This window comes from Pinus tabuliformis, chromosome 2_2, assembly GCF_031772625.1.
Source record: "Pinus tabuliformis cultivar Carrire ecotype Pingquan chromosome 2_2, CPIR1, whole genome shotgun sequence".
In the NCBI taxonomy this organism is placed as follows: domain Eukaryota; kingdom Viridiplantae; phylum Streptophyta; class Pinopsida; order Pinales; family Pinaceae; genus Pinus; species Pinus tabuliformis.
The window spans coordinates 692,105,360-692,124,318 of NC_142300.1; the positions used below are offsets into that span (position 1 = coordinate 692,105,360).

The following is an 18,959-nucleotide window of genomic DNA, read 5'->3' on the forward strand; positions in this document are numbered from 1 at the left end:
TGTCTTGAAGGCATACTCCAATGAGGAGCTTGTCGCTCTATTCAGTCTATGTTCATGAGAAATCAATGATGCATGAAGCTCATCAACTGAGAACTATGAGAGATCCTTTGTCTCTTCTGTGGCCACAACAATGGCCTCAAACCTTGTTGGCAAACTTCTCAAAACTTTCTCAACTATTCTTATTTCCTAAGTGTCTCACCATGAGACCTTATTTCAGTAACCACCCCACTTACATGTGTAAAAAATGAGTCTATATTATCAGACTCTTTCATACAAAGTGTTTCAAAATCTCTCCTCAGCATTTGCAATTTTGTTGTCTTGACTTTTTTCATGCCTTAGTAGGCTGTCTGGAGGGTGTCCCGTGCTTGCTTGGACTTCGTTGCTACTGCAACCCTTGGGAAAATACTTTCATGAACTGCTTGGAAAATATAGAACATGGCTTTTGAATCCTTCTTCCTATTGTCACTTAACAAATCTCTTTCTGCTTGAGACAAGGCATTGTATGTTGCTGCATCTACTGGTTCTTGAAAACCATTCTCCACCAAAACCCAAATGTCTTGAGAATAAAATAGGGCCTTCATTGTAATAGCCCAATAATCATAAATTTTTCCATTAAACTGAGGTATTTGAGGATTAGTCAAGCTTTGCTTGATGTTTCCATTTCTTAGCGTAAAAAAGACTTTCTACCGGTTGCAGAATGGTAGGCAAGGTCAAATTCAATTGGGGAAAGGTAAATCTTTGGTTGCTGCTTTGGTTTCCGCAAGCAACCAACCACACATGGACTTTTATTTATTAAAACACAGAGTTCACTCACTGCAAAATAGAGTAAAATGAAAGAGGGTTGCGGAAATTTACTTGTGAAGGCTTAAGACCACATGGAAACATAACATACTTTTGATTATAATATAAAACATTGGAAAATACATTGGGGGTGATAAATTGGAGGCTGGTACTCCAACTAAAACACTCACTGGGTTACGGAGTAAACTTCTGTAAAACTCCGAAAAATTGGTTTTCATGCACTCACCAAAATTTCCTCCATGATTTTCTCCTCACAGACTCTCGCTCCCTAACTTCCCCAACATGGGCGATTTTATGTTGTGGAGTGTGGGCAACATTCGCCTAATGAATGTTTTCCCATATCTAATTAATAAACTTCATTAAATTCTTTAACCTCTATGATGTGTTGGTGGAATGGTCCGCTCTCTGTTCTTTATTCTGACTTTTGTCCTTCTGCCTTGCAAACAAAATTGCAACCATGCATTGGTTGATTGTGCAAGCATGGTATTGTCACTGTGTTAAGCCGATGGTTGGGATTATTATTTCCAACAAATTAAAAATAAATGACGTGAAAATAGATAGTTGTGTGCCTGATTTTTATAATATAAAAAATTTATTTAAAAAATTATAGCTATAAATTGATTCATAAAATTTAATTGTTACATAATATTTTCAAAATATCAAATTAAAAAAAAAATAAAACAAAAAAAACAACTCTGCATAATTTACTTAAAAAAATAAATGGAAGTGCTACGCTTTATCTAATTAAACTAATAAAATTAGTTAATTAAAAATCTTAAAACCATATAAGTAAATCTTAAAACCATATAAATAAATATCAAATCATATTTGAAAGTCTAAAAAATGTAGTACAATGATTAGTGGGTACAGTGATTAGTGGTTAATTAAAAATCTTAAAACCATATAAATAAATATCAAATCATATTTGAAAGTCTAAAAAATCTAGTACAATGATTAGTAGTGTAGTAATTAGTGGTTAAGTTAATAAAATTAATTAATTAAAAATCTTAAAATCTTAAAACCATATAAATAAATATCAAATCATATTTGAAAGTCTAAAAAATCTGGTACAATGATTAGTGGGTACAATGATTTAATTCATAAAATTTAATTGTTACATAATATTTTCAAAATATTAAAAAAAAAAAAAAAAAAACAAAACAAAACAAAAAACTCTGCATGATTTACTTAAAAAAAATAAATGAATAAAAAAAATAAATGAAAGTGCTAGGCACTATCTAGTTACACTGATACAATTAGTTAATTACAAATATTAAAACCATATAAGTAAATCTTAAAACCATATAAATAAATATCAAATCATATTTGAAAGTCTAAAAAATCTGGTACAATGATTAGTGGGTACAGTGATTAGTGGTCAAGTTAATAAAACTAATTAATTAAAAATCTTAAAACCATATAAATAAATATCAAATCATATTTGAAAGTCTAAATACAATGATTAGTGGTTAAGTGAGAAGATTTGATAAGATAATCCAATTCCAAATAAGACTATGTATTTATGGCTGGACTGAAAGCTACTTTATACAAAATTCTTCGATTAAAAACAAACTAAATCATATTCGAAAGAATCATTCAATGAATTTGGAATACTTAACTAATAAAACAAAATATAAAAAAATCTACGTCTCGATGACAACTGAATAATCTCAAACGGACCACAAAAAATGTCTATCTCAATCACACCACTGAATTATCTCCGACGGACCCAGCCAAAAATATTATTGACTTGTCTCCAACGGACCCACGAGAAAGAAAAAAAAAGCGTCTCCATCTCAATCACGGCTGACTTATCGCCGCCGGCACATTAAATAAATCTCCACCACAATCGCTACTAAAATATCCCAATGAACGAAAAAATAAAAATAAAAAATTCTCCACCACAATTACCTCTCATTTATCTCTAACGCACCTAAAAATAAAAAATATAGATATATATCTCCATCTCAGTCACCGCTAAATCATTATCCAAATGGACCAAAAAATCACTCATAATCAAATTTGATAGAAATGACATGAAGGCCAAGAAAAATATTAAAATCAGGAAGGAAATATCCCCACTGATTATATCCTTGTAATCATAGAATTGGCATTCGAATAAATGCCTACGGGCAGCAAATGCCAACCCCAGGGATAAAGATATTGCTCCAACAACCTTTCCTACCAAGAGAATATGCGGACGATAACCATTATCAGGACTGCTTTTGCAGACTCAAATGAAAGCAATTTCAATAAAGATCTCTTTATTTTTGCGGGGCCTTCCCTTAATTGCGGGCAATTTCGATAAAATCTGTTGGCAAGGCCTTCCGTTAATTACAACCAATTTCGATCAAATCAGATTATCTTGGTAAGGCTTTTTCTTTCAAAAAATATTTGAACAACGTTAAAACCCTGGACGGTTGATATTCTGGAACTTCATGCCCCGCCCCCCTCACGGTGGCAAATGTCAAACCCTTGTAAATCACACTATATCCACCGACCTGCACCACCGGCGAGAGCGCATGGTGAGATAAAATCAATATTATCATCAAGAGTTTATCCGTCAAATTAATGACACTGGTTTTATTGTGTATACCTCGTGGCCGTTAACCCAGGGGTACCATGGAGTCTCAATTGGAAGCTTGAGCTCATTGATGGAGAGTCTTGTCGCGGTCACAGGAACTCTGGCATCCGTGTCTCCACTGAAAACCAAGCAAGAAAAAGCTGTTGTTAAAATACATGAATGAACAGGGAATTTCGTTACGCTCTAGGAATTAATTGAAGTAGTTGTTTAGAAATGGATCTAATTCAAACTTTCAACAAACCAATCTGAAAAAAAAAAATTCATAATACACTCCAACGGTTATTAAAATTGTTTTATGTACTTATACCTGAGAACAAATATTTGCAACCCACTTGCAATTAGTTGACGATAAATTGGTAATACAGTTGATGGAGAATCCGCCCAATGCAGAACATCACTGATACGGATTCACGTGAAACCATATTTTAGCACATTAAGTTGTGAGCATAATGAGATTGGAAAAATAAATTATCGCAATAAATCATATTAGTAACTAGTTCTAAAGACTGATACCTGCATTCGGTCCAGTTATAAGTTATGCTTGTTAAATTTGCATGTATGGCTTTCTGAACTTCGGGCCTATTAAGATACGCGGATACGTAGTTGTCGATGCAAGGATCATATCCTGGAATTTCTGCTTCTTCTTGCTATTTACACATCAATCATAAGTACAGTCAATCTTTAGCAAAAGCATTGATGCATTTGAGATGTCAACCATAAAAGAATAAATATAATTTGTTCTTACCCTCGCCAGTTGGGATGAATTATCTATGCATATGGGAGCATAGATACTGTAAATATCGATATTTCCCATTTCTTTATAAACTTGTTCTTCCAAATCATTGCACAAGTCTACATCCACTTTTGAAACATTACAGCTGCCAATTACTCGCTCATAAAGTTGATCTGATATCAATGCATGATTCCATGCGTACTGAAATGTTCCAATAAAATCTGTTTCACTATTCATTACGCCATTTCCCACCTGCATAAATTGAATGTGGGCGCCTCAGATTGATTGTGTACATAAGTTTCTACATTAAAGAATTTAGCATGATGGCTTTCTATACTGTGTGCAAGTTTTATACCCGAAATCTTCGCATAGGTAATAATAAAAAAAATATTCGTATATAGAATTCTCTTTGTATGCATTTTGTTTTGAGACCGATGAAGTTTTTTATAAATCACAAGTGTGAGTTGAACGTCTCACCAATATTCCTCTGAAATTAATAAACGATGCCTGCGACAAATTTTGGTGCTGTAAAATTTTTGAAGCTAACTCGGGAACGTAATATCCTACAATCAACAACCAACGTTAACACCGTCACTGAAAAATAAATATTTCCTTCTCGATCTTCGCTGAAATAGTTCGTCTTACAATCACCAACAGTATCACAGTTGTTAACAAGTTCTAGTACAATGTCTGTCAAAAGTATTGTATCTCTGAAAAATGAGACTCGTGCATTACTTATTGTGTAGCAACTTGCAATTACTCTCATCAAAGTTTTAATCACAACTAAATTGAAAATAACAAAACGGTTAAGGCACCCCAGGTATTGCAAACGATACTACCTGCATAACTTTCGCCTGCAATGTAAAACCTTCGGGATTTATACTGAGGAAACCTGTTGAACCAGTTTACCAGGAATGCATACGATTGTTCGGCTGGAATATAGAAAAAGCACATTAAAAAGTTTAGATTTCCTAGCATCGCTTAAACGCTCTTTCTTTTCGAGAAAAACGACAAAATAATTTACTAAGGTACCCGTAAGTTTGTCGCCAGTTTGCGTATAATCAGAGGTTGTGTTCGTGTAGGAGAATCCGACGCCTGCTGGAGACTCCAAAAACAGTACGTTCGCCGCTGCGGGAAGCATGGACCTTTTAGTAATTTAACCTAACATAACATCGAGTTAAAAATGTATCCAAAAAGAGTCATTATCCTGAAAGAGTTTGTAGTCCTATTGAGTAGGAAAATATTTTTCTATGGTCCAGATTTCAGTACATATTATATGCATTTATTCGTTGAGTATATGGATTTCTTTTAAAAAAATAGAATATTAAGTGTGTATATTGGTTAAAAAAATTGTCGTTTCTAATATTGGACTTTATAAAAGAAGATAAGATAAAGAAGAACATAGAGTAGGTTTGTGTCCACATAATGTAGTGTCACAAAATTATTTGTCTCTCAATTCAACATATATTAATATACATTAAGTAATCAAATAGTAAATTAATAATTATAATTTTTTTGGTGATATAAATAATTTTATTATATTATTACTTTAAAATTTAATTATTATTATTAAAATTAATAAAACAATTACGTATTAAGTGAAATTATAAAATTGAGATCATAATTTAAAATTAAAATTAGAGCACAAAATACATAAAATTTAAAAATATAATTAAATAATAATAAATTTTCAAATTTAGTAATATAGATTGAGTAGGTTTAATGGTTAGTAGCATATGTTTTTTAAGATGTGTTTAATTTTAAGAGGTTATAGGTTCAAAACTATAGAGATAAAATAGGTATGTTTTTGTATATTTAGCAAAAATATGTATATTTTTTAGATTTAACCATCAAATCACTAAATTGAGTTGATGTAGTTTTTTTTTTTTTCGAAGGTGGCAAAACCAACAGTGAGGACAACCATCTCTGGCTGCTATCCGCGAATGTCGATTTGACTCATCACCGTTATCAAGGAAAACCACGCCACCTGTAATAACCCGCTGGTGGTCCGTAAGGGAGCAGGCTTTCACTCCTGCCAGATGCCTCTGGGTCTTGGGCGGTTAACCTGTTTCCTTACGTCCGAGGAAGACGAGCTCTTAGTCAAGCAGAAGCAGTTTTACGGCATACTCCAAGCCAAGATATTATCTAACTTAACAGTAACTTTAAAATTAAATAATAATAATAATATATTTAAATTAAAAATAAATAAAAAAATTACATATAATATTTTAAAACTTGACCACTAATAAAACTAAGCTAATGCCGTCATAATTACTACCATGAAAAGTGAAGCCATCTCAGCTCATACTGTGAAATGTTGAAAACTATTCAAGATCTACTCTGAAATTTTGAAATCTATTCAAGATCTGTAATGTGAGAGCTATGCCAGATGGAACTAATTTATGTTGCAAAAACGTGAATTGAATCCAGTAAAAACTTAAGGTCTATAGATCTGAATGAATAAATATGCATATATTTCTCTACAATTCCCGCATATAAAAAAGGGCAATACTGGCCTCGGTTCCATGCGTAGCGATTATGGCTCAGAGTTCTTCCGTCTCGGTTAACGCGGAAAGGCCCTAATTCCGCCATTGCTCCGATTCCTACCGAGGAACATCCAGGCCCTGCGACAACATCCGTTTGTGAGAACCAGGAGAGCTAAGAAATACAATTATTATAGGAATATTCAAGGGAATTTACCGCCGTTAAGCCAGAGAACCAGCGGCTTCTTGGAGGGATTTCGAGTGGCCTCCGCGAAATAGTAGAAAAGCGCTCTGCCTGCCTTGGCATCGACGGTTACATATCCAGAGTACTGCCGGAATTTGAAGCCGGTTGGCTGCCCGGGGAGCCCGTGTGGGAGATAATCGGCTTCTTGCGAGGGCCCGTCGGTCAAAAATTCAGAGTCATTCTTGAAGCTGATCGTGGCGCTTTCACTCTCCCACTTTGTAGTTTTAATGGTACGGCTTCTGGATCTTAAAGCTTTGCGCCACGACTGCAGTTTGTCACCTTGAGAGGTGAGCTGATGACACGGAACAACCGCTGCGGCCAAAAAGATTGAGAGAAGAAAAAACTGCATTCTCTGCATCTTGAAAACCAACGAAAGGAGAATCCCAAGTCGTGTTGTTGACTAGGGTTACGAATTACAGACTAATATAAGGAGAAGCCCCTTGACAATCAACCAACGGAGGAGAATCCCAGGTCCTCTTGTTGATTAGCGTTATCAATTACAGGACTACTCTAAATAGAGGCCTCGATTGTTACCAAAATAGTTCAGGAACATCAGTAAAGTTAAATATTTGGCTTCGCTCATCTCTGTTCAAGCGTTCAAATATTCCAAAATTTACAAAAGATTAAGCCATCTTTTTCAAAATGTTGAAATATCCCAAAACTTACCCAAAAATAAGGATAACGAAGAAAGGCCAGATGCATTACTTAGAGCCCCTGAAACAGGTACATCCCAGAAAGAGGTGGATTGGAAACCGAGGGAGAAGAAGTCCGTCGATAATCCTGAAGAAAAAGTTGTTTCAACATGTCACGTATACAGAGTCGGACATGTCACGTATAGTCAGGGCATCGACAAACATGATTACGACGGTGTTTTGGTTTTTACAAGCAAGGTTGAATATTACATACTTTTCAACGTTATAAAAATGGTGGTATTTACCAATCATGATATTGACAAATGATGTCTACAAGTTGACATGGAAACTAATGTGTTGGAGACTTAGTTCCTTTAGATGGGGTGTTATTAAGCGAAAGGGTGGGGGGCGTGCTGCCACTATTTTACCTGAGCATGCGATTGCGGGGTTTGATATCACACCCCATAGTGGATGTTCAAGGTTTGCTTTGACAAAAGGTGATGCCATTTTGTAAATATACATCATGGTTATTAAAATTATTTATATCTTTTACCTTAGTCACATTTTCTTTGCCATTTTGTAAATACACACTATGGTTACTAAAATTATTTATATCTCCCACACTAGTCACATTTTCCTCGATTGCAATTTGATCTCTCAACGTGATCTCTCACTATGTATGCCAAAGTTTTTCCTTTGTGAATAATCATTCTTTGCAATCTCTAACCATGGCAACTTCAGCCTCACTTCTAACACTCCACAGCTTTAATAACGTCGATCGTTAGAGAATCTTGCCCCAGGAATTAGCCAACAACAATGTTTGCAAATAATAATTGGGATGCTTTACTAGTTCATCTCCCTATCAATCAAGAGAGCTTGCTAGGAAGGATCAACATATTTTTGTTCATTCCCATAAGTCGAGTGAGTGAAGTTCTCCCACTTCCAATTTTAACAACTCTAAAGAGAATTATTTCGAGTTCACTTGAGATTTTGCTTCGTATAGCCAACATTCCTTTCTTACAGGCGTGTCAGGAAATTCGCTTTCTTCAAGTGTCAAGCATGTTGTAAAAAAAATCCAACCACCATGGATTAGATTTGTACTTGTCAAGGAGTCTTTATCTTGTGCATAAGTATTCCTCTTCCTTTCTGATTCCTTATTTGGTTTCTACTCATGGTGTTATTGCTTGGTTTTCCATCCCTTATGGATGTTCTTTGTTGTCGCTTTGGATGATTCCATCTGAATTTCATCTTTGGGCTCCTATACCCCACTTGCACCTCTCCTTCTCTAGTAGTGCTTCCCCTACTCGACACTTTTCCTCACAGGCTCTCCTCGCATCTCTCTTATTTTCCATTAACCTTATTATTTTTTTAGAGCCACATTTGCAGCTCTATCCTTCACACCTAACTCTCTTGATTATGGGCCTCTCTTTGCCTCCAGACACCCATCTTCAAGGTATTTGGTGTTTCCCCTTCCTTGTGCTCCCATCATGCATTGCCAGTGTGCCCATGTCTACCCAAGAGTGGAAAATTACATGTACTCATCACCAATTGGATGAAACTATTGCTTGGTTTAGAGAGATTACCCCAAGCCCTATTTAGGATGAGGTCCATCATGTTAAGAGAGACAGGACCTCCCAAAGGCACCACCCCTCAAATACCAAGGTTCTATTTGATTTTGATGATTGGGTGTGAGACATTGCGCATACACGTGGGAACTTTAAAAAATACATGCACATGGTGGATGTATATTGGAATTTGAATTTTTTCTTAGGAATGGTTCTCTTGGTCCAATATGAGCATAGAGTAAATCTTCTCCACTCTATGAAACACCTGCACTAACAATGAAGGACGTAGATCGATGACTAGAGTGAATTATCACCTTTTCATCCCCCCCTCAGTTGGAGGCATGCTATGAGACAACAAGGATCCTATCCAACTCGCAATTACTGATTCATACCCCTCTATTTAGTATCTTTCTATGTCTTTGGTTTGTTCTTTTCGAGTTTATTTATATTTTTTCCATGGCTATCAAGGCCCATATTTTAGTCTCTCTATGGTAAATTTTGAATTTCTAGGCATGTTGACATCTTTTGCCTCTCTAAGAAGGGTGAATTTTTGGATATGGTCGGGATTTTCAAGTGGCCAACCATTTTAGTACTTTCATGTAATTTCTTGTTTAGAAGGAACTACAAAATTTTACTCCATAAAAGAGAGTTACAAACTTAATTTAATATGTGTACATGTTAAAGACACTCACAAGTAGCTCAATTGGAGATGGCTGTAAAAATGAAGTATTATATACCACGATATTCCATATTCAAATACCCCAAGTTTACCTATGGGGCATGTGTTTGGGGAGACATGGTTCACCTAGGGGTTATAGTGGTGGCAGTTAGAATCAACCCAGTGTCATGTGGGTATGAGACCTAGTTGTTGATTCCTCTTGTGTGTGTATGTGTGTGTGTTTGTGTGTAGAAGTTAGAAATATTTTGTGATAGTAGAAGAGGGGATATGTTAGGTCCCTCTAATACTAGTGTATCCCACTGATTGTTATTGTTAGTGTAGCCCCCTATTGTTGTTGTTGTGCCCATGTATCCCCCATGTTGTTATTGTTGTGCCCCATAGAAGCCCACTATTGTCATTGTTGTGCCCTTACATTATTATTGTTATGTAGACTCTGATTATATTGTGACACCTTAAACTCCTATATATACCAAGGAGGTCTTATCATTTGTATCATCAAATAATTGTTTATTTATGTAATGTAAAGGAGGTTTCCCCCTCAAAAAGGCTAATTTTTAAGTCGTTAATCTATATTTTCTTCTATTTTGTGAGCTAGTTGCATAACATTTGGTATTAGAACTTTGGATTCTACAGTTTCAATTCTTCAAATAGGTCATCTTGGAATTTTAGCTATAATAGTTTTTTATGAGGCTTCAAAAGCTAAAATTGCAACTACGTGGAGCCAAAATATTAGTGAACTTAGTATACTAATTTTAGATATAGGTTCACTATATTTTCAGAGATATGATATAAGTTAAGGTTTTTGCAGGATCCAAAATTCTATCTCAAACACATAACCTACGGAAATCGTCATAATTTTCTCTTTGAGCATCAAATTTGAATTTTGTAAAAAGTGACTGAAATTTTACGGACTATAGTATCAATTTCAAGTTCAAGGTCAAAACAGTGACCCGTGGCACTATGTACAAGTTTGATCTACTAAATGATTCTATAATCAGGTCATTATGGAAGACTCGGGATAACTCTTTCTGAAAAATCCAATTTCAGTCTAACTTATGGGGTTGGAAATAAGACTCAAAAGGCTACCACAAAATGAAATTTCAGACTTTGGAGATATGAAATTACAGAGATACAACGATTTCAATATCGAGCTTGTTGAAAGATTTAATGGGTGTATTAATTCTCGTGCATCTATATGTCAATCCGGTCTCGTAAACATGAGTTTTATTGCGCTTTCTAAATTCAGTTCTTGGTCAGAGTTCTAATAGTTTCCTTTATAAAATGATTTAGCTGAATCTAGCAGACAATTCATCAAATTCTAGCAAGCATAATCAATAATCAAATTTTAACTTTGAAACTCTTAATGAATCTGTATTTTAAAATTATTATACTTAAATGAAATCCCACTCTGAATCACGTGATATATGCTAAGAAAAAACTTTTGATCCAAATACTTCATCAAATAACTCAAATCCCATGAAAACTCTAAGAAACCCTAATTCTATTACCTATGCTACTCTTGAATGAAAAGTTGTAAATTCTAATCTTCTTCAAGCATGTTTGAAAGGCAAGTAGATTTGAAACTAAAATTTTTAAAGGTAACTTCAAATCTTTAGGACTCTCTGATAAGCTTCACTCTTGAGCGCAACTCAGAATAATTTCCAACTAAAAACCTATTTCAATCATCTTACTTGTATGACTAAGTACAAATCTCAAATCTATGCCTGAAATTAAGAGGACACAATAACTTTCAATCTGCTATCAAACCCTCACTTAACAAAATACAATCTTCTAGAATTCAACCATCATGAAAGGAAAACATAACTAAATGAAATACTAACTCTTGTTATCAAACCCATGAAAGCTTCTCTTCAAACTGATAAGCCTATGTCACTCCAAACCTATACTCTATTTCAAAACAATAGAAATTTGAATTAAAAGTAATCTTTGCCTGATCCAATCAATCAAAGAGAGAAGTGATCCTTCAATAACTAACTATTCTTCAACTCTGTTCTGGAAATCGGTTTTTAATGCTTAATACATGATCTGCTTGTTTGCAAGTTACGAATGGAAAAGAGAGAGCGGAGTTAACTATCTCAGCAACTCAATTATCCCAATCATTATAAAACCAAGTTTAATTGACAGTTCTGGGATTTTTATGTTAAGTTTCAATGATCTTATGAGATCGATCAATCGATACTCCACACTGTGAATTCTATTTCTTTTGTTGCATAAACCTCACATACAACATTCATTCAGTGTTTCTCGAGTTCAGATAAGTATTTGTAATTAGGATTTTATGGAGGGATTGAGATGATCATTGAGTACATGCTTGTGATTTGGGTTATGCCTATGATCGGTGAACGTTGTTGTGCAACAAGAGATGGAACAATCACGCAGAGGCTATGAAAATTAGAAGCAAAGGATCGAAGCTATCAACATGATGGGTTGAAGACGAAGTGAACAGAGGTTACCATTAATTCGTTTTGAAAATAGAGAGTGCCTAAGAAGAAATCAAAGGAATGTGCTTTTATTGAGATCAACTTGTAGTGAATGCACAATCCAATCAACTATAAATTCTAATTAATCTACTCATTCACCATATAACCAAATCCAACCTTATGAAAACTAGCTCACTCAGAGACCAAAGAAAGATATGCCAGAATTCCAAAACGATGTTATGTAAACAAAATGAATTCAGAAGCTCTGGAAACAAATTAACACAATCAATCAAACACTAGAAACTAGATTTAAATTCTTTTCAGAACAATTTAGAGAAGTGAATTAAAACTTAAAGAAATCAAATTGACTACTAGCTACGGAATTAAATTGCCCAGTGGTGGTGGGCCCTTGCCACTACTAGGTATGAAACTTACAGTAAAATGAAGAGGATCAGATAACTATATCAAACATTTATAGCTCTTGCAATCACAATTTCTTCTTCAACACAAAACCAAGGCAAAGATCATTTCCATTGATAAATCTCAGTAGAACAATAGTAAAATAGCAAAGTTTTGATTCCTCAGTCTGTATGCATGTATCTATCCCTTCTACATTGTTTCTATAGGATTTATAATCGAGTTTACATATTACAATTTAGTAAAAATCAAATCATGGAGATTCCAATCGGATTTCCATTCTAATCCAGGCTTAGCAACCAACAGTTTGCCATACAATATCTAAATGATAAGACCGAATTATGTTATGGAAGCTGAAATCTGGCTATGCATAAGAAGCATCGATCTTCCTTGTTTAATTTGATGAGGTCACTTTGACTATTGTGCTCATCCTTAAGTGAACATCTTTAAGTGTAATTTCCTAGAGTGAAATTCTAGATTTCTACCTTGAGTATAGTTCCTTCTTTGAGTGCAAAATTCTCTTTTGATGCAGAATTCTTGGGTCCCTGTGAGAGCAATCTTCACATCTATCATCCATAATGATTATTAAACAAAGAAGCACATATTCAACTACCTAATATTGATCATCAAAATAGCTAAAACAACACCATTTGTACTGCTTTTACCTTGGATAGGAATTTGGTATAGTCCAGGCACATGGAGGTCAAAATGACATGAAAAGAGTTCAATTGTAGGTTAAAACAGGGAAAAAATTAGTATGAAAAGTGTATGAGCAGAGACAAAAGCAGGGTCCAACATCTCCCCCACACTTGAGGTGATGCATGTCCTCATGCATCTCAAACCAAAAAGAGATTGAATAACCTAAGTGTTTGGTCAAAGGCCAGTTGCCTTGACCAAGAATTCAAGTCCTCTTTTCACTGGCACTGAACATTTAGTGAACTACCTGGCTAACTTTTGAGTGTTGATTCTTTTTGCAAGACAAGTCCTGGTTACTTTCCATGTTAAAAGTTGTCTATTCTTTCTCTTCAAAGCATCACTTTGAGCGAAGAGTCTCACGTTACTATCATGCAACTGATCATTCACTCCTCAGACATAGTGAAACAATAGCTTAAATTTATCAGCCTGATCTTTGAGTTTACCAATCCTTTTCTAGAGTCTGATCAACTTAATTCTTAGGTTCTCCTCTTCTTCAAAAACAAGTGTCCTTGCTGGAGTTGTTGGAGTTGTGGATTGTTGGGAAGGAATTCCTCCAGGCATCTGACTTACACTATTTTTAGGTGAAGAGAATTGATGTTGTTGATTGGCTGAAGGCTGAGCGGAAGTATGCAAATCCTCGGCAATGTCATTAGGAATTTGGGACTACAATGGAGGTGAAGGAGACTGAGGGAGAGATAATGGAGATTGAGCAACAAACTCTAGAGAGGAGGTTACGAACACTTGTTGAGGACAGTCTAGCAGCTCGAAACGAAAATGGGGTGTGAGGAGTTTTGTTCATTCTTCGAGTCCTTCTTCCACCTTGTATAAGAGTTTCTATATTAGGAGCTGATGTTTTGTGAGCAGGAAACAAGGTTCTCCTAACCTTGTTCTAGGGTTGGCTACTTTTATTGACCTGTTGAGGGAATTTCAGGTGGCTCATCTGTGGAGGTTAAGGCCTCCCTTCTCCTTTTCTCTTTTTGCTTCTTTCCTAATTGTATCTTTGAAGGCTCAGCTGCTTGGCTAGAAGAGGGATCAACAATTTTAAAATTCCTGGGAGGAGGTGACATAGAATGGGCAAGAGAAGTGGGGGAATTACGGGTACTTTGTGAGGTAGGTGCAGGAGTTTCTCTCCTAGAATTCAAGGTTCTACCAACAGGGCTCTATCTCCACTTGACCTGTGTCTCTTCCCCTGGAAATTTCTCTATGAGAAAGTCTTCCCAATACTTGTTTCTCTTACTCAGTTCAGCCACAATCAAAATTTTAATCAAACTATGATGGTAGAGGGAAGTCTCTAGTTTCTTACCCTCAGATTGTACTCCCCTGGCCATCTTGTGGAGGCTATATTTCAATAAATGGGGAATATTTATGGAGCAGGCATCTGTTAAATGCATCAAGAGCCTGATATGATATAGAAAAATGATGTTGTACCTTCCTTCGTAGTTTAAGAAACATTGGATCATAGTTAATAGGGGATGTCATTGATCCTGAATGTAGGTATGCAAGACTCCTTTGGCCCAACTTAGTGACTGATAAGCCAGTTTTAGAAATGCTGCACAATTGGGAATGTGTAATTGGCCACCCTTGAATAAATGCTCCCTACTTGAAGGTAGCCATATTGCTTCGCTAAGAGACTACTCTGTGATCTTGAGTTTCAATTTTCCAACTTTGGCTCTCTTCTTGTCAAACATTTGGGAAAAGGCCAAAGCAACTACATCATTGTACCCATGAAACTTAATTGACCATCCCTTCTCTTCGATGACTACATTACAAGACTGATATTCAAGGGTCTGCGAAAACTGGCCAAATATGGGCTCTTTCTTATCCACTCCCATGGTCAAATTCTGAGCACACTTGTAGAATTACGAGACACCTCTGCGGTGAGAACAATTCATCTAAAGTAATCATGAATAAATAGAAATGATGCAACGATTAAAAATTTAGGAATGGAACTTAAGGTAATGCACTTAGAAAGGAACGTGTATTTCATGTTGGAGTCATGGGCATCGAAAGCAATAATGAGCTGGCCGCCTTCTGGAGCGAGAGGTGACAATTGTTCATCATTACAACATCTCACATGTGAACAAAGCTGGCAAAGGACCACTGATATGGAATAGACTCAACATCGACCTCAAGCAAAGACTACTCGTCATACTAACACCTATGCGTACTCTAAGGAATAATACCCTGCATCTAGCCCATGGATCGGTGTATGTCATGCCCATCAAGGGAAATCATACCCGAATTATGACTATACATGAGGAAGGGATAGGAATCATAATCAAGAGGAAGCCAAAATGAGAATTGGCTCAATCAAATCCAAGAATACGTTAGAATGTGGGGGTGGAAATAGGAATAGAACCCGAGCTTTTAGGAAATTAGTTAAAATACAATTACGTTTGGTGAGAATTAGAACTATACGAGACCAAATTAAGTAAGTTAAGTTAAATACCTATGTCACTGTAACGATCTTGGGTATAGAAGATAGTGTGAACACATTCTAGATCCATCAGTTGAACATGTTCCCTCATTGTGCAGAGAACAATGATTTCTGCAATGAACTGACAGATCCAATCTTCTTAGAAGACTTCTTGATGCTTTAGCAACAAAGTTTACATATTTTTGAGAGACCGATATTTTTTAAGAGATTGATGGTGCATTCATATCATTAAAAATATTGTAGAATCTTGAAACAAACTAATTCTGAGGAAAACTCTAGCCCAACATTAAGTACTTGAGAACAAAACTAGTTAAACATAGGAAATAGAACATAGATCTATAATTCAATTGACAAAATGGCATCAAATCTGCTATGGAATGGCACTAGAACCCTTTTTATCATCTCATGGTTTTCTTGACCAGGCCTGAGATGACAACTTCCTGGGGAATTTCTTATTTAGGGAGATGGAAATGTCCAGAAAGAGAGCTCCAAGGGGGCTTCTTTTCTGTAATTATTCCCTTGGGCCTGGAAAAGAATAATTCAATGCCCAAAGGATCCCTAAACTACCACTACTTTATTATTTTAGCGAGCCTAAAGTAGTTTGTGCTCGAGGCATTCATGTTTAGAGAGTCTGAATTGCCCATAGTAGACTCCAGGGGGTTTCCTTTCCATAAACATTTCCTTGAGCCCAGAAAAGAACAATTCTATACTCAAGGAATCCCTAGACTAATATTGTTCCATATCATTTTGCAAGCCTAGATCAGTCAATGCTTGGGAGATTCATGTTTAGAGAGTCTGAAGACCTCCAAAGAAGACTCCACAGGTTCCTTTTCCATAAGTAATCCACTAGGCATGGATAAAGGAATAAACTTGCTCCTGGTGAATTCCTCCTTTATTCAACATGGGCTATGGGGAGAACCACCTGTAAATATAAAAAAATAACAGCCCATTGGTTTATATATATATGTGCATAAGTAAATATAAAGAAATTAATCAACTCAACTAGCAAGGGGATGGTTATTTGCATGAATCAACTCCAACCCTGGATCCTTTCGTACTTCTTGCAAAAATTGATCACGTGAAAGTGGTTTGTGATAAAATTTAAGCCGATGACCATTTACTATAAAAGAAGTCTTATCATCATCGATAGTACAAATACAAACTGAACCGTTATCAAAAACTTCATTTACTTCATACTGTCCTAACCATCTGGTAGAAAATTTACCTTTAAAATGCTTAAACTTACTATCATATAACAAGGCCCAGTCACTTGGGCGAAAGAATTTATTCTTGATAAATTTGTCATGCCATCGAGTGGCTTTGCACCAATGCGGTTCTATGGTAGGCATATTATCAAATTTCGTCAAGTTCATTCAATTGCATCAGCCTCTACTCTTGAGCTTCATTAAATTCATGCCCAACTAGGTGGCAGTCCTGAATGTTTTTACTTGGAACTCAATGGGCAAGAGAACTTGTTTACAATAGACTAACTCATATGGTGTGTGTCCTGTCACATTTCTCCAAGTGATCCAGTAAGCCCATAGTGCCTCCAGTAACTTATCCACCTAATCCATATGATTCAATTGAATAGTTTTTGTGAGGATAGATTCCAAAACTTTGTTCATGGACTCCACTTACCCGTTAGCCTGGGGGTGGTAAGGAGTCAATTTGTGATGTTTAATTTGATACTTCTTCGTGAGTGTATTGACCAACTTTGATGTATATTGTGTACCCTGGTCAGTGACAATTTCATGAGGCGCACTGTATCTCGTAAATATGTCCTTGAACAGAAATTATACTACTGCCTTTTCAGTGGTAGCATATAATTCTTTAGCCTCCACCCACTTGGTGACGTAGTTAGTGCACACAAAGATATATTTTTTCTTCTTTGACATTGGGGAGATGGGCCCTACAAATTCTAGTGCCCACTTCTCAAAAGGTTCAATGGCGATTTGTGGTTGAAGAGGCATTTCATCGAAGGTAACTAGTCTCCCCATCCGTTAGCAACCGTCACAACTCAAAACAAACTTCTTGGTGTCTTTAAAAAGTGTAGGCCAATAGTATCCAGTACGAAGAACTTTGTATGAAGTCATTTCATAGGAAAAATAGCCACCACAAGTCTCATTGTGACTGGATCTCAATCATCATACATTTCATCTTCGCGCACACACCCTCTCATAATCAATTCTAGCCTGGTATAAAATAGATCCCCTTCGATCCAAGAGAAATTAGCACTACACTACACTATATTATGTTTTTATCGGGCCGACATGTTTTGAGGTAGTTTCCCTGATACCAGATAATTGGTGACATCAACGAACCAAGGAGTAATAGTGGAAATGGAAAATAATGCTTCATCTAGAAATTCATTAGGCACTGGTGTTGGCATGCTTCCCTCCACAATGTTCAAACGAGATAAGAAGTCAGCTGTTAAGTTATCCCTTCCAAGCTTATCAATTACAGTTATATTGAATTCTTGTAAAAGCAACAACCATCTTGTTATCCTACTGTTAGTAATAGGTTTATTCATTAAAATTCTAACAGCAGAATGATTGGTATGGACAAATGTCTCATAACCAGTAATATAATGCCTAAACTTTCCTACAGCATGCACAACTACTAACAACTCTTTTTTAGTAATCGTATAATTTAATTTAGCAGGAGAAAGATTTTTGTTGACAAAATAAATATCATAGGGAAAGTAATCCTCCCTTTGTCCCAAGACCACTCCCAATGCAGTATCTGAAGCATCTGTACAAATATGAAAAGGTAAGGACCAATTTGGCCCTCTCAATACCGGAGCAGTGGACAACTTTTCCTTTAGTACCTGAAAATCCTATTGACAATCAACATTCCATACAAAGTCATCATCTTTAGTTAACAATTTAAATAATGGTGCTACAATTCTAGTGAAATTATCAATAAATTGTCGATAATAACCTGCATTCCCTAAAAAACTTATTACCTCTTTTTGCGAACTAGGAATAGGGATACGCGAGATTACCTCAATTTTTGATGGATCAACTTGAATTCCTTCTAATGACACACGGTGACCTAAAAAAAATCCCTTAGTTTGCATCATCTTACATTTATCACTACTAAGGGCTAGATTAGATTCTTGACAATGAATCAATACTTTCTCAAGATTTCCCAAATCATGTGAAAAGTTATCTCCATAGACTGTGAAGTCGTCCATATAGACCTCCACACATTCATGGATCAAATCAGAGAAAATGGCAAGTACAGC

At 35.8% G+C, this 18,959-nt stretch overlaps 1 protein-coding gene across 1 annotated transcript; it reads right to left on the reverse strand.

The window, feature by feature from the left end:
• Positions 1-2,852: 2,852 nt before the first annotated feature.
• On the reverse strand, positions 2,853-7,543 carry LOC149194556 (putative serine carboxypeptidase-like 23). Its single transcript, XM_089405116.1, has 10 exons — positions 6,819-7,543; positions 6,635-6,742; positions 5,151-5,246; positions 4,958-5,050; positions 4,596-4,681; positions 4,131-4,370; positions 3,899-4,032; positions 3,693-3,782; positions 3,398-3,503; positions 2,853-3,302 (listed from the first exon to the last, which is right to left on the reverse strand). The coding sequence occupies exons 1-10, from the start codon at positions 7,201-7,203 to the stop codon at positions 3,162-3,164; spliced, it is 1,479 nt and encodes a 492-aa protein (XP_089261242.1). The 5' UTR covers positions 7,204-7,543; the 3' UTR covers positions 2,853-3,161.
• Between the last annotated feature and the right edge of the window lie 11,416 nt (positions 7,544-18,959).

Bases quoted from the DNA above. Each gene is read 5' to 3' on its own strand.
- LOC149194556 (XM_089405116.1), bottom strand. From the start codon at position 7,203: ATGCAGAGAATGCAGTTTTTTCTTCTCTCAATCTTTTTGGCCGCAGCG. The intron at 3,783-3,898 runs GTATCAGTCTTT...AATCCGTATCAG, and splicing joins TATAACTGGACCGAATGCAG to TGATGTTCTGCATTGGGCGG. The intron at 3,504-3,692 runs GTATAAGTACAT...CTTGGTTTTCAG, and splicing joins TTGCAAATATTTGTTCTCAG to TGGAGACACGGATGCCAGAG.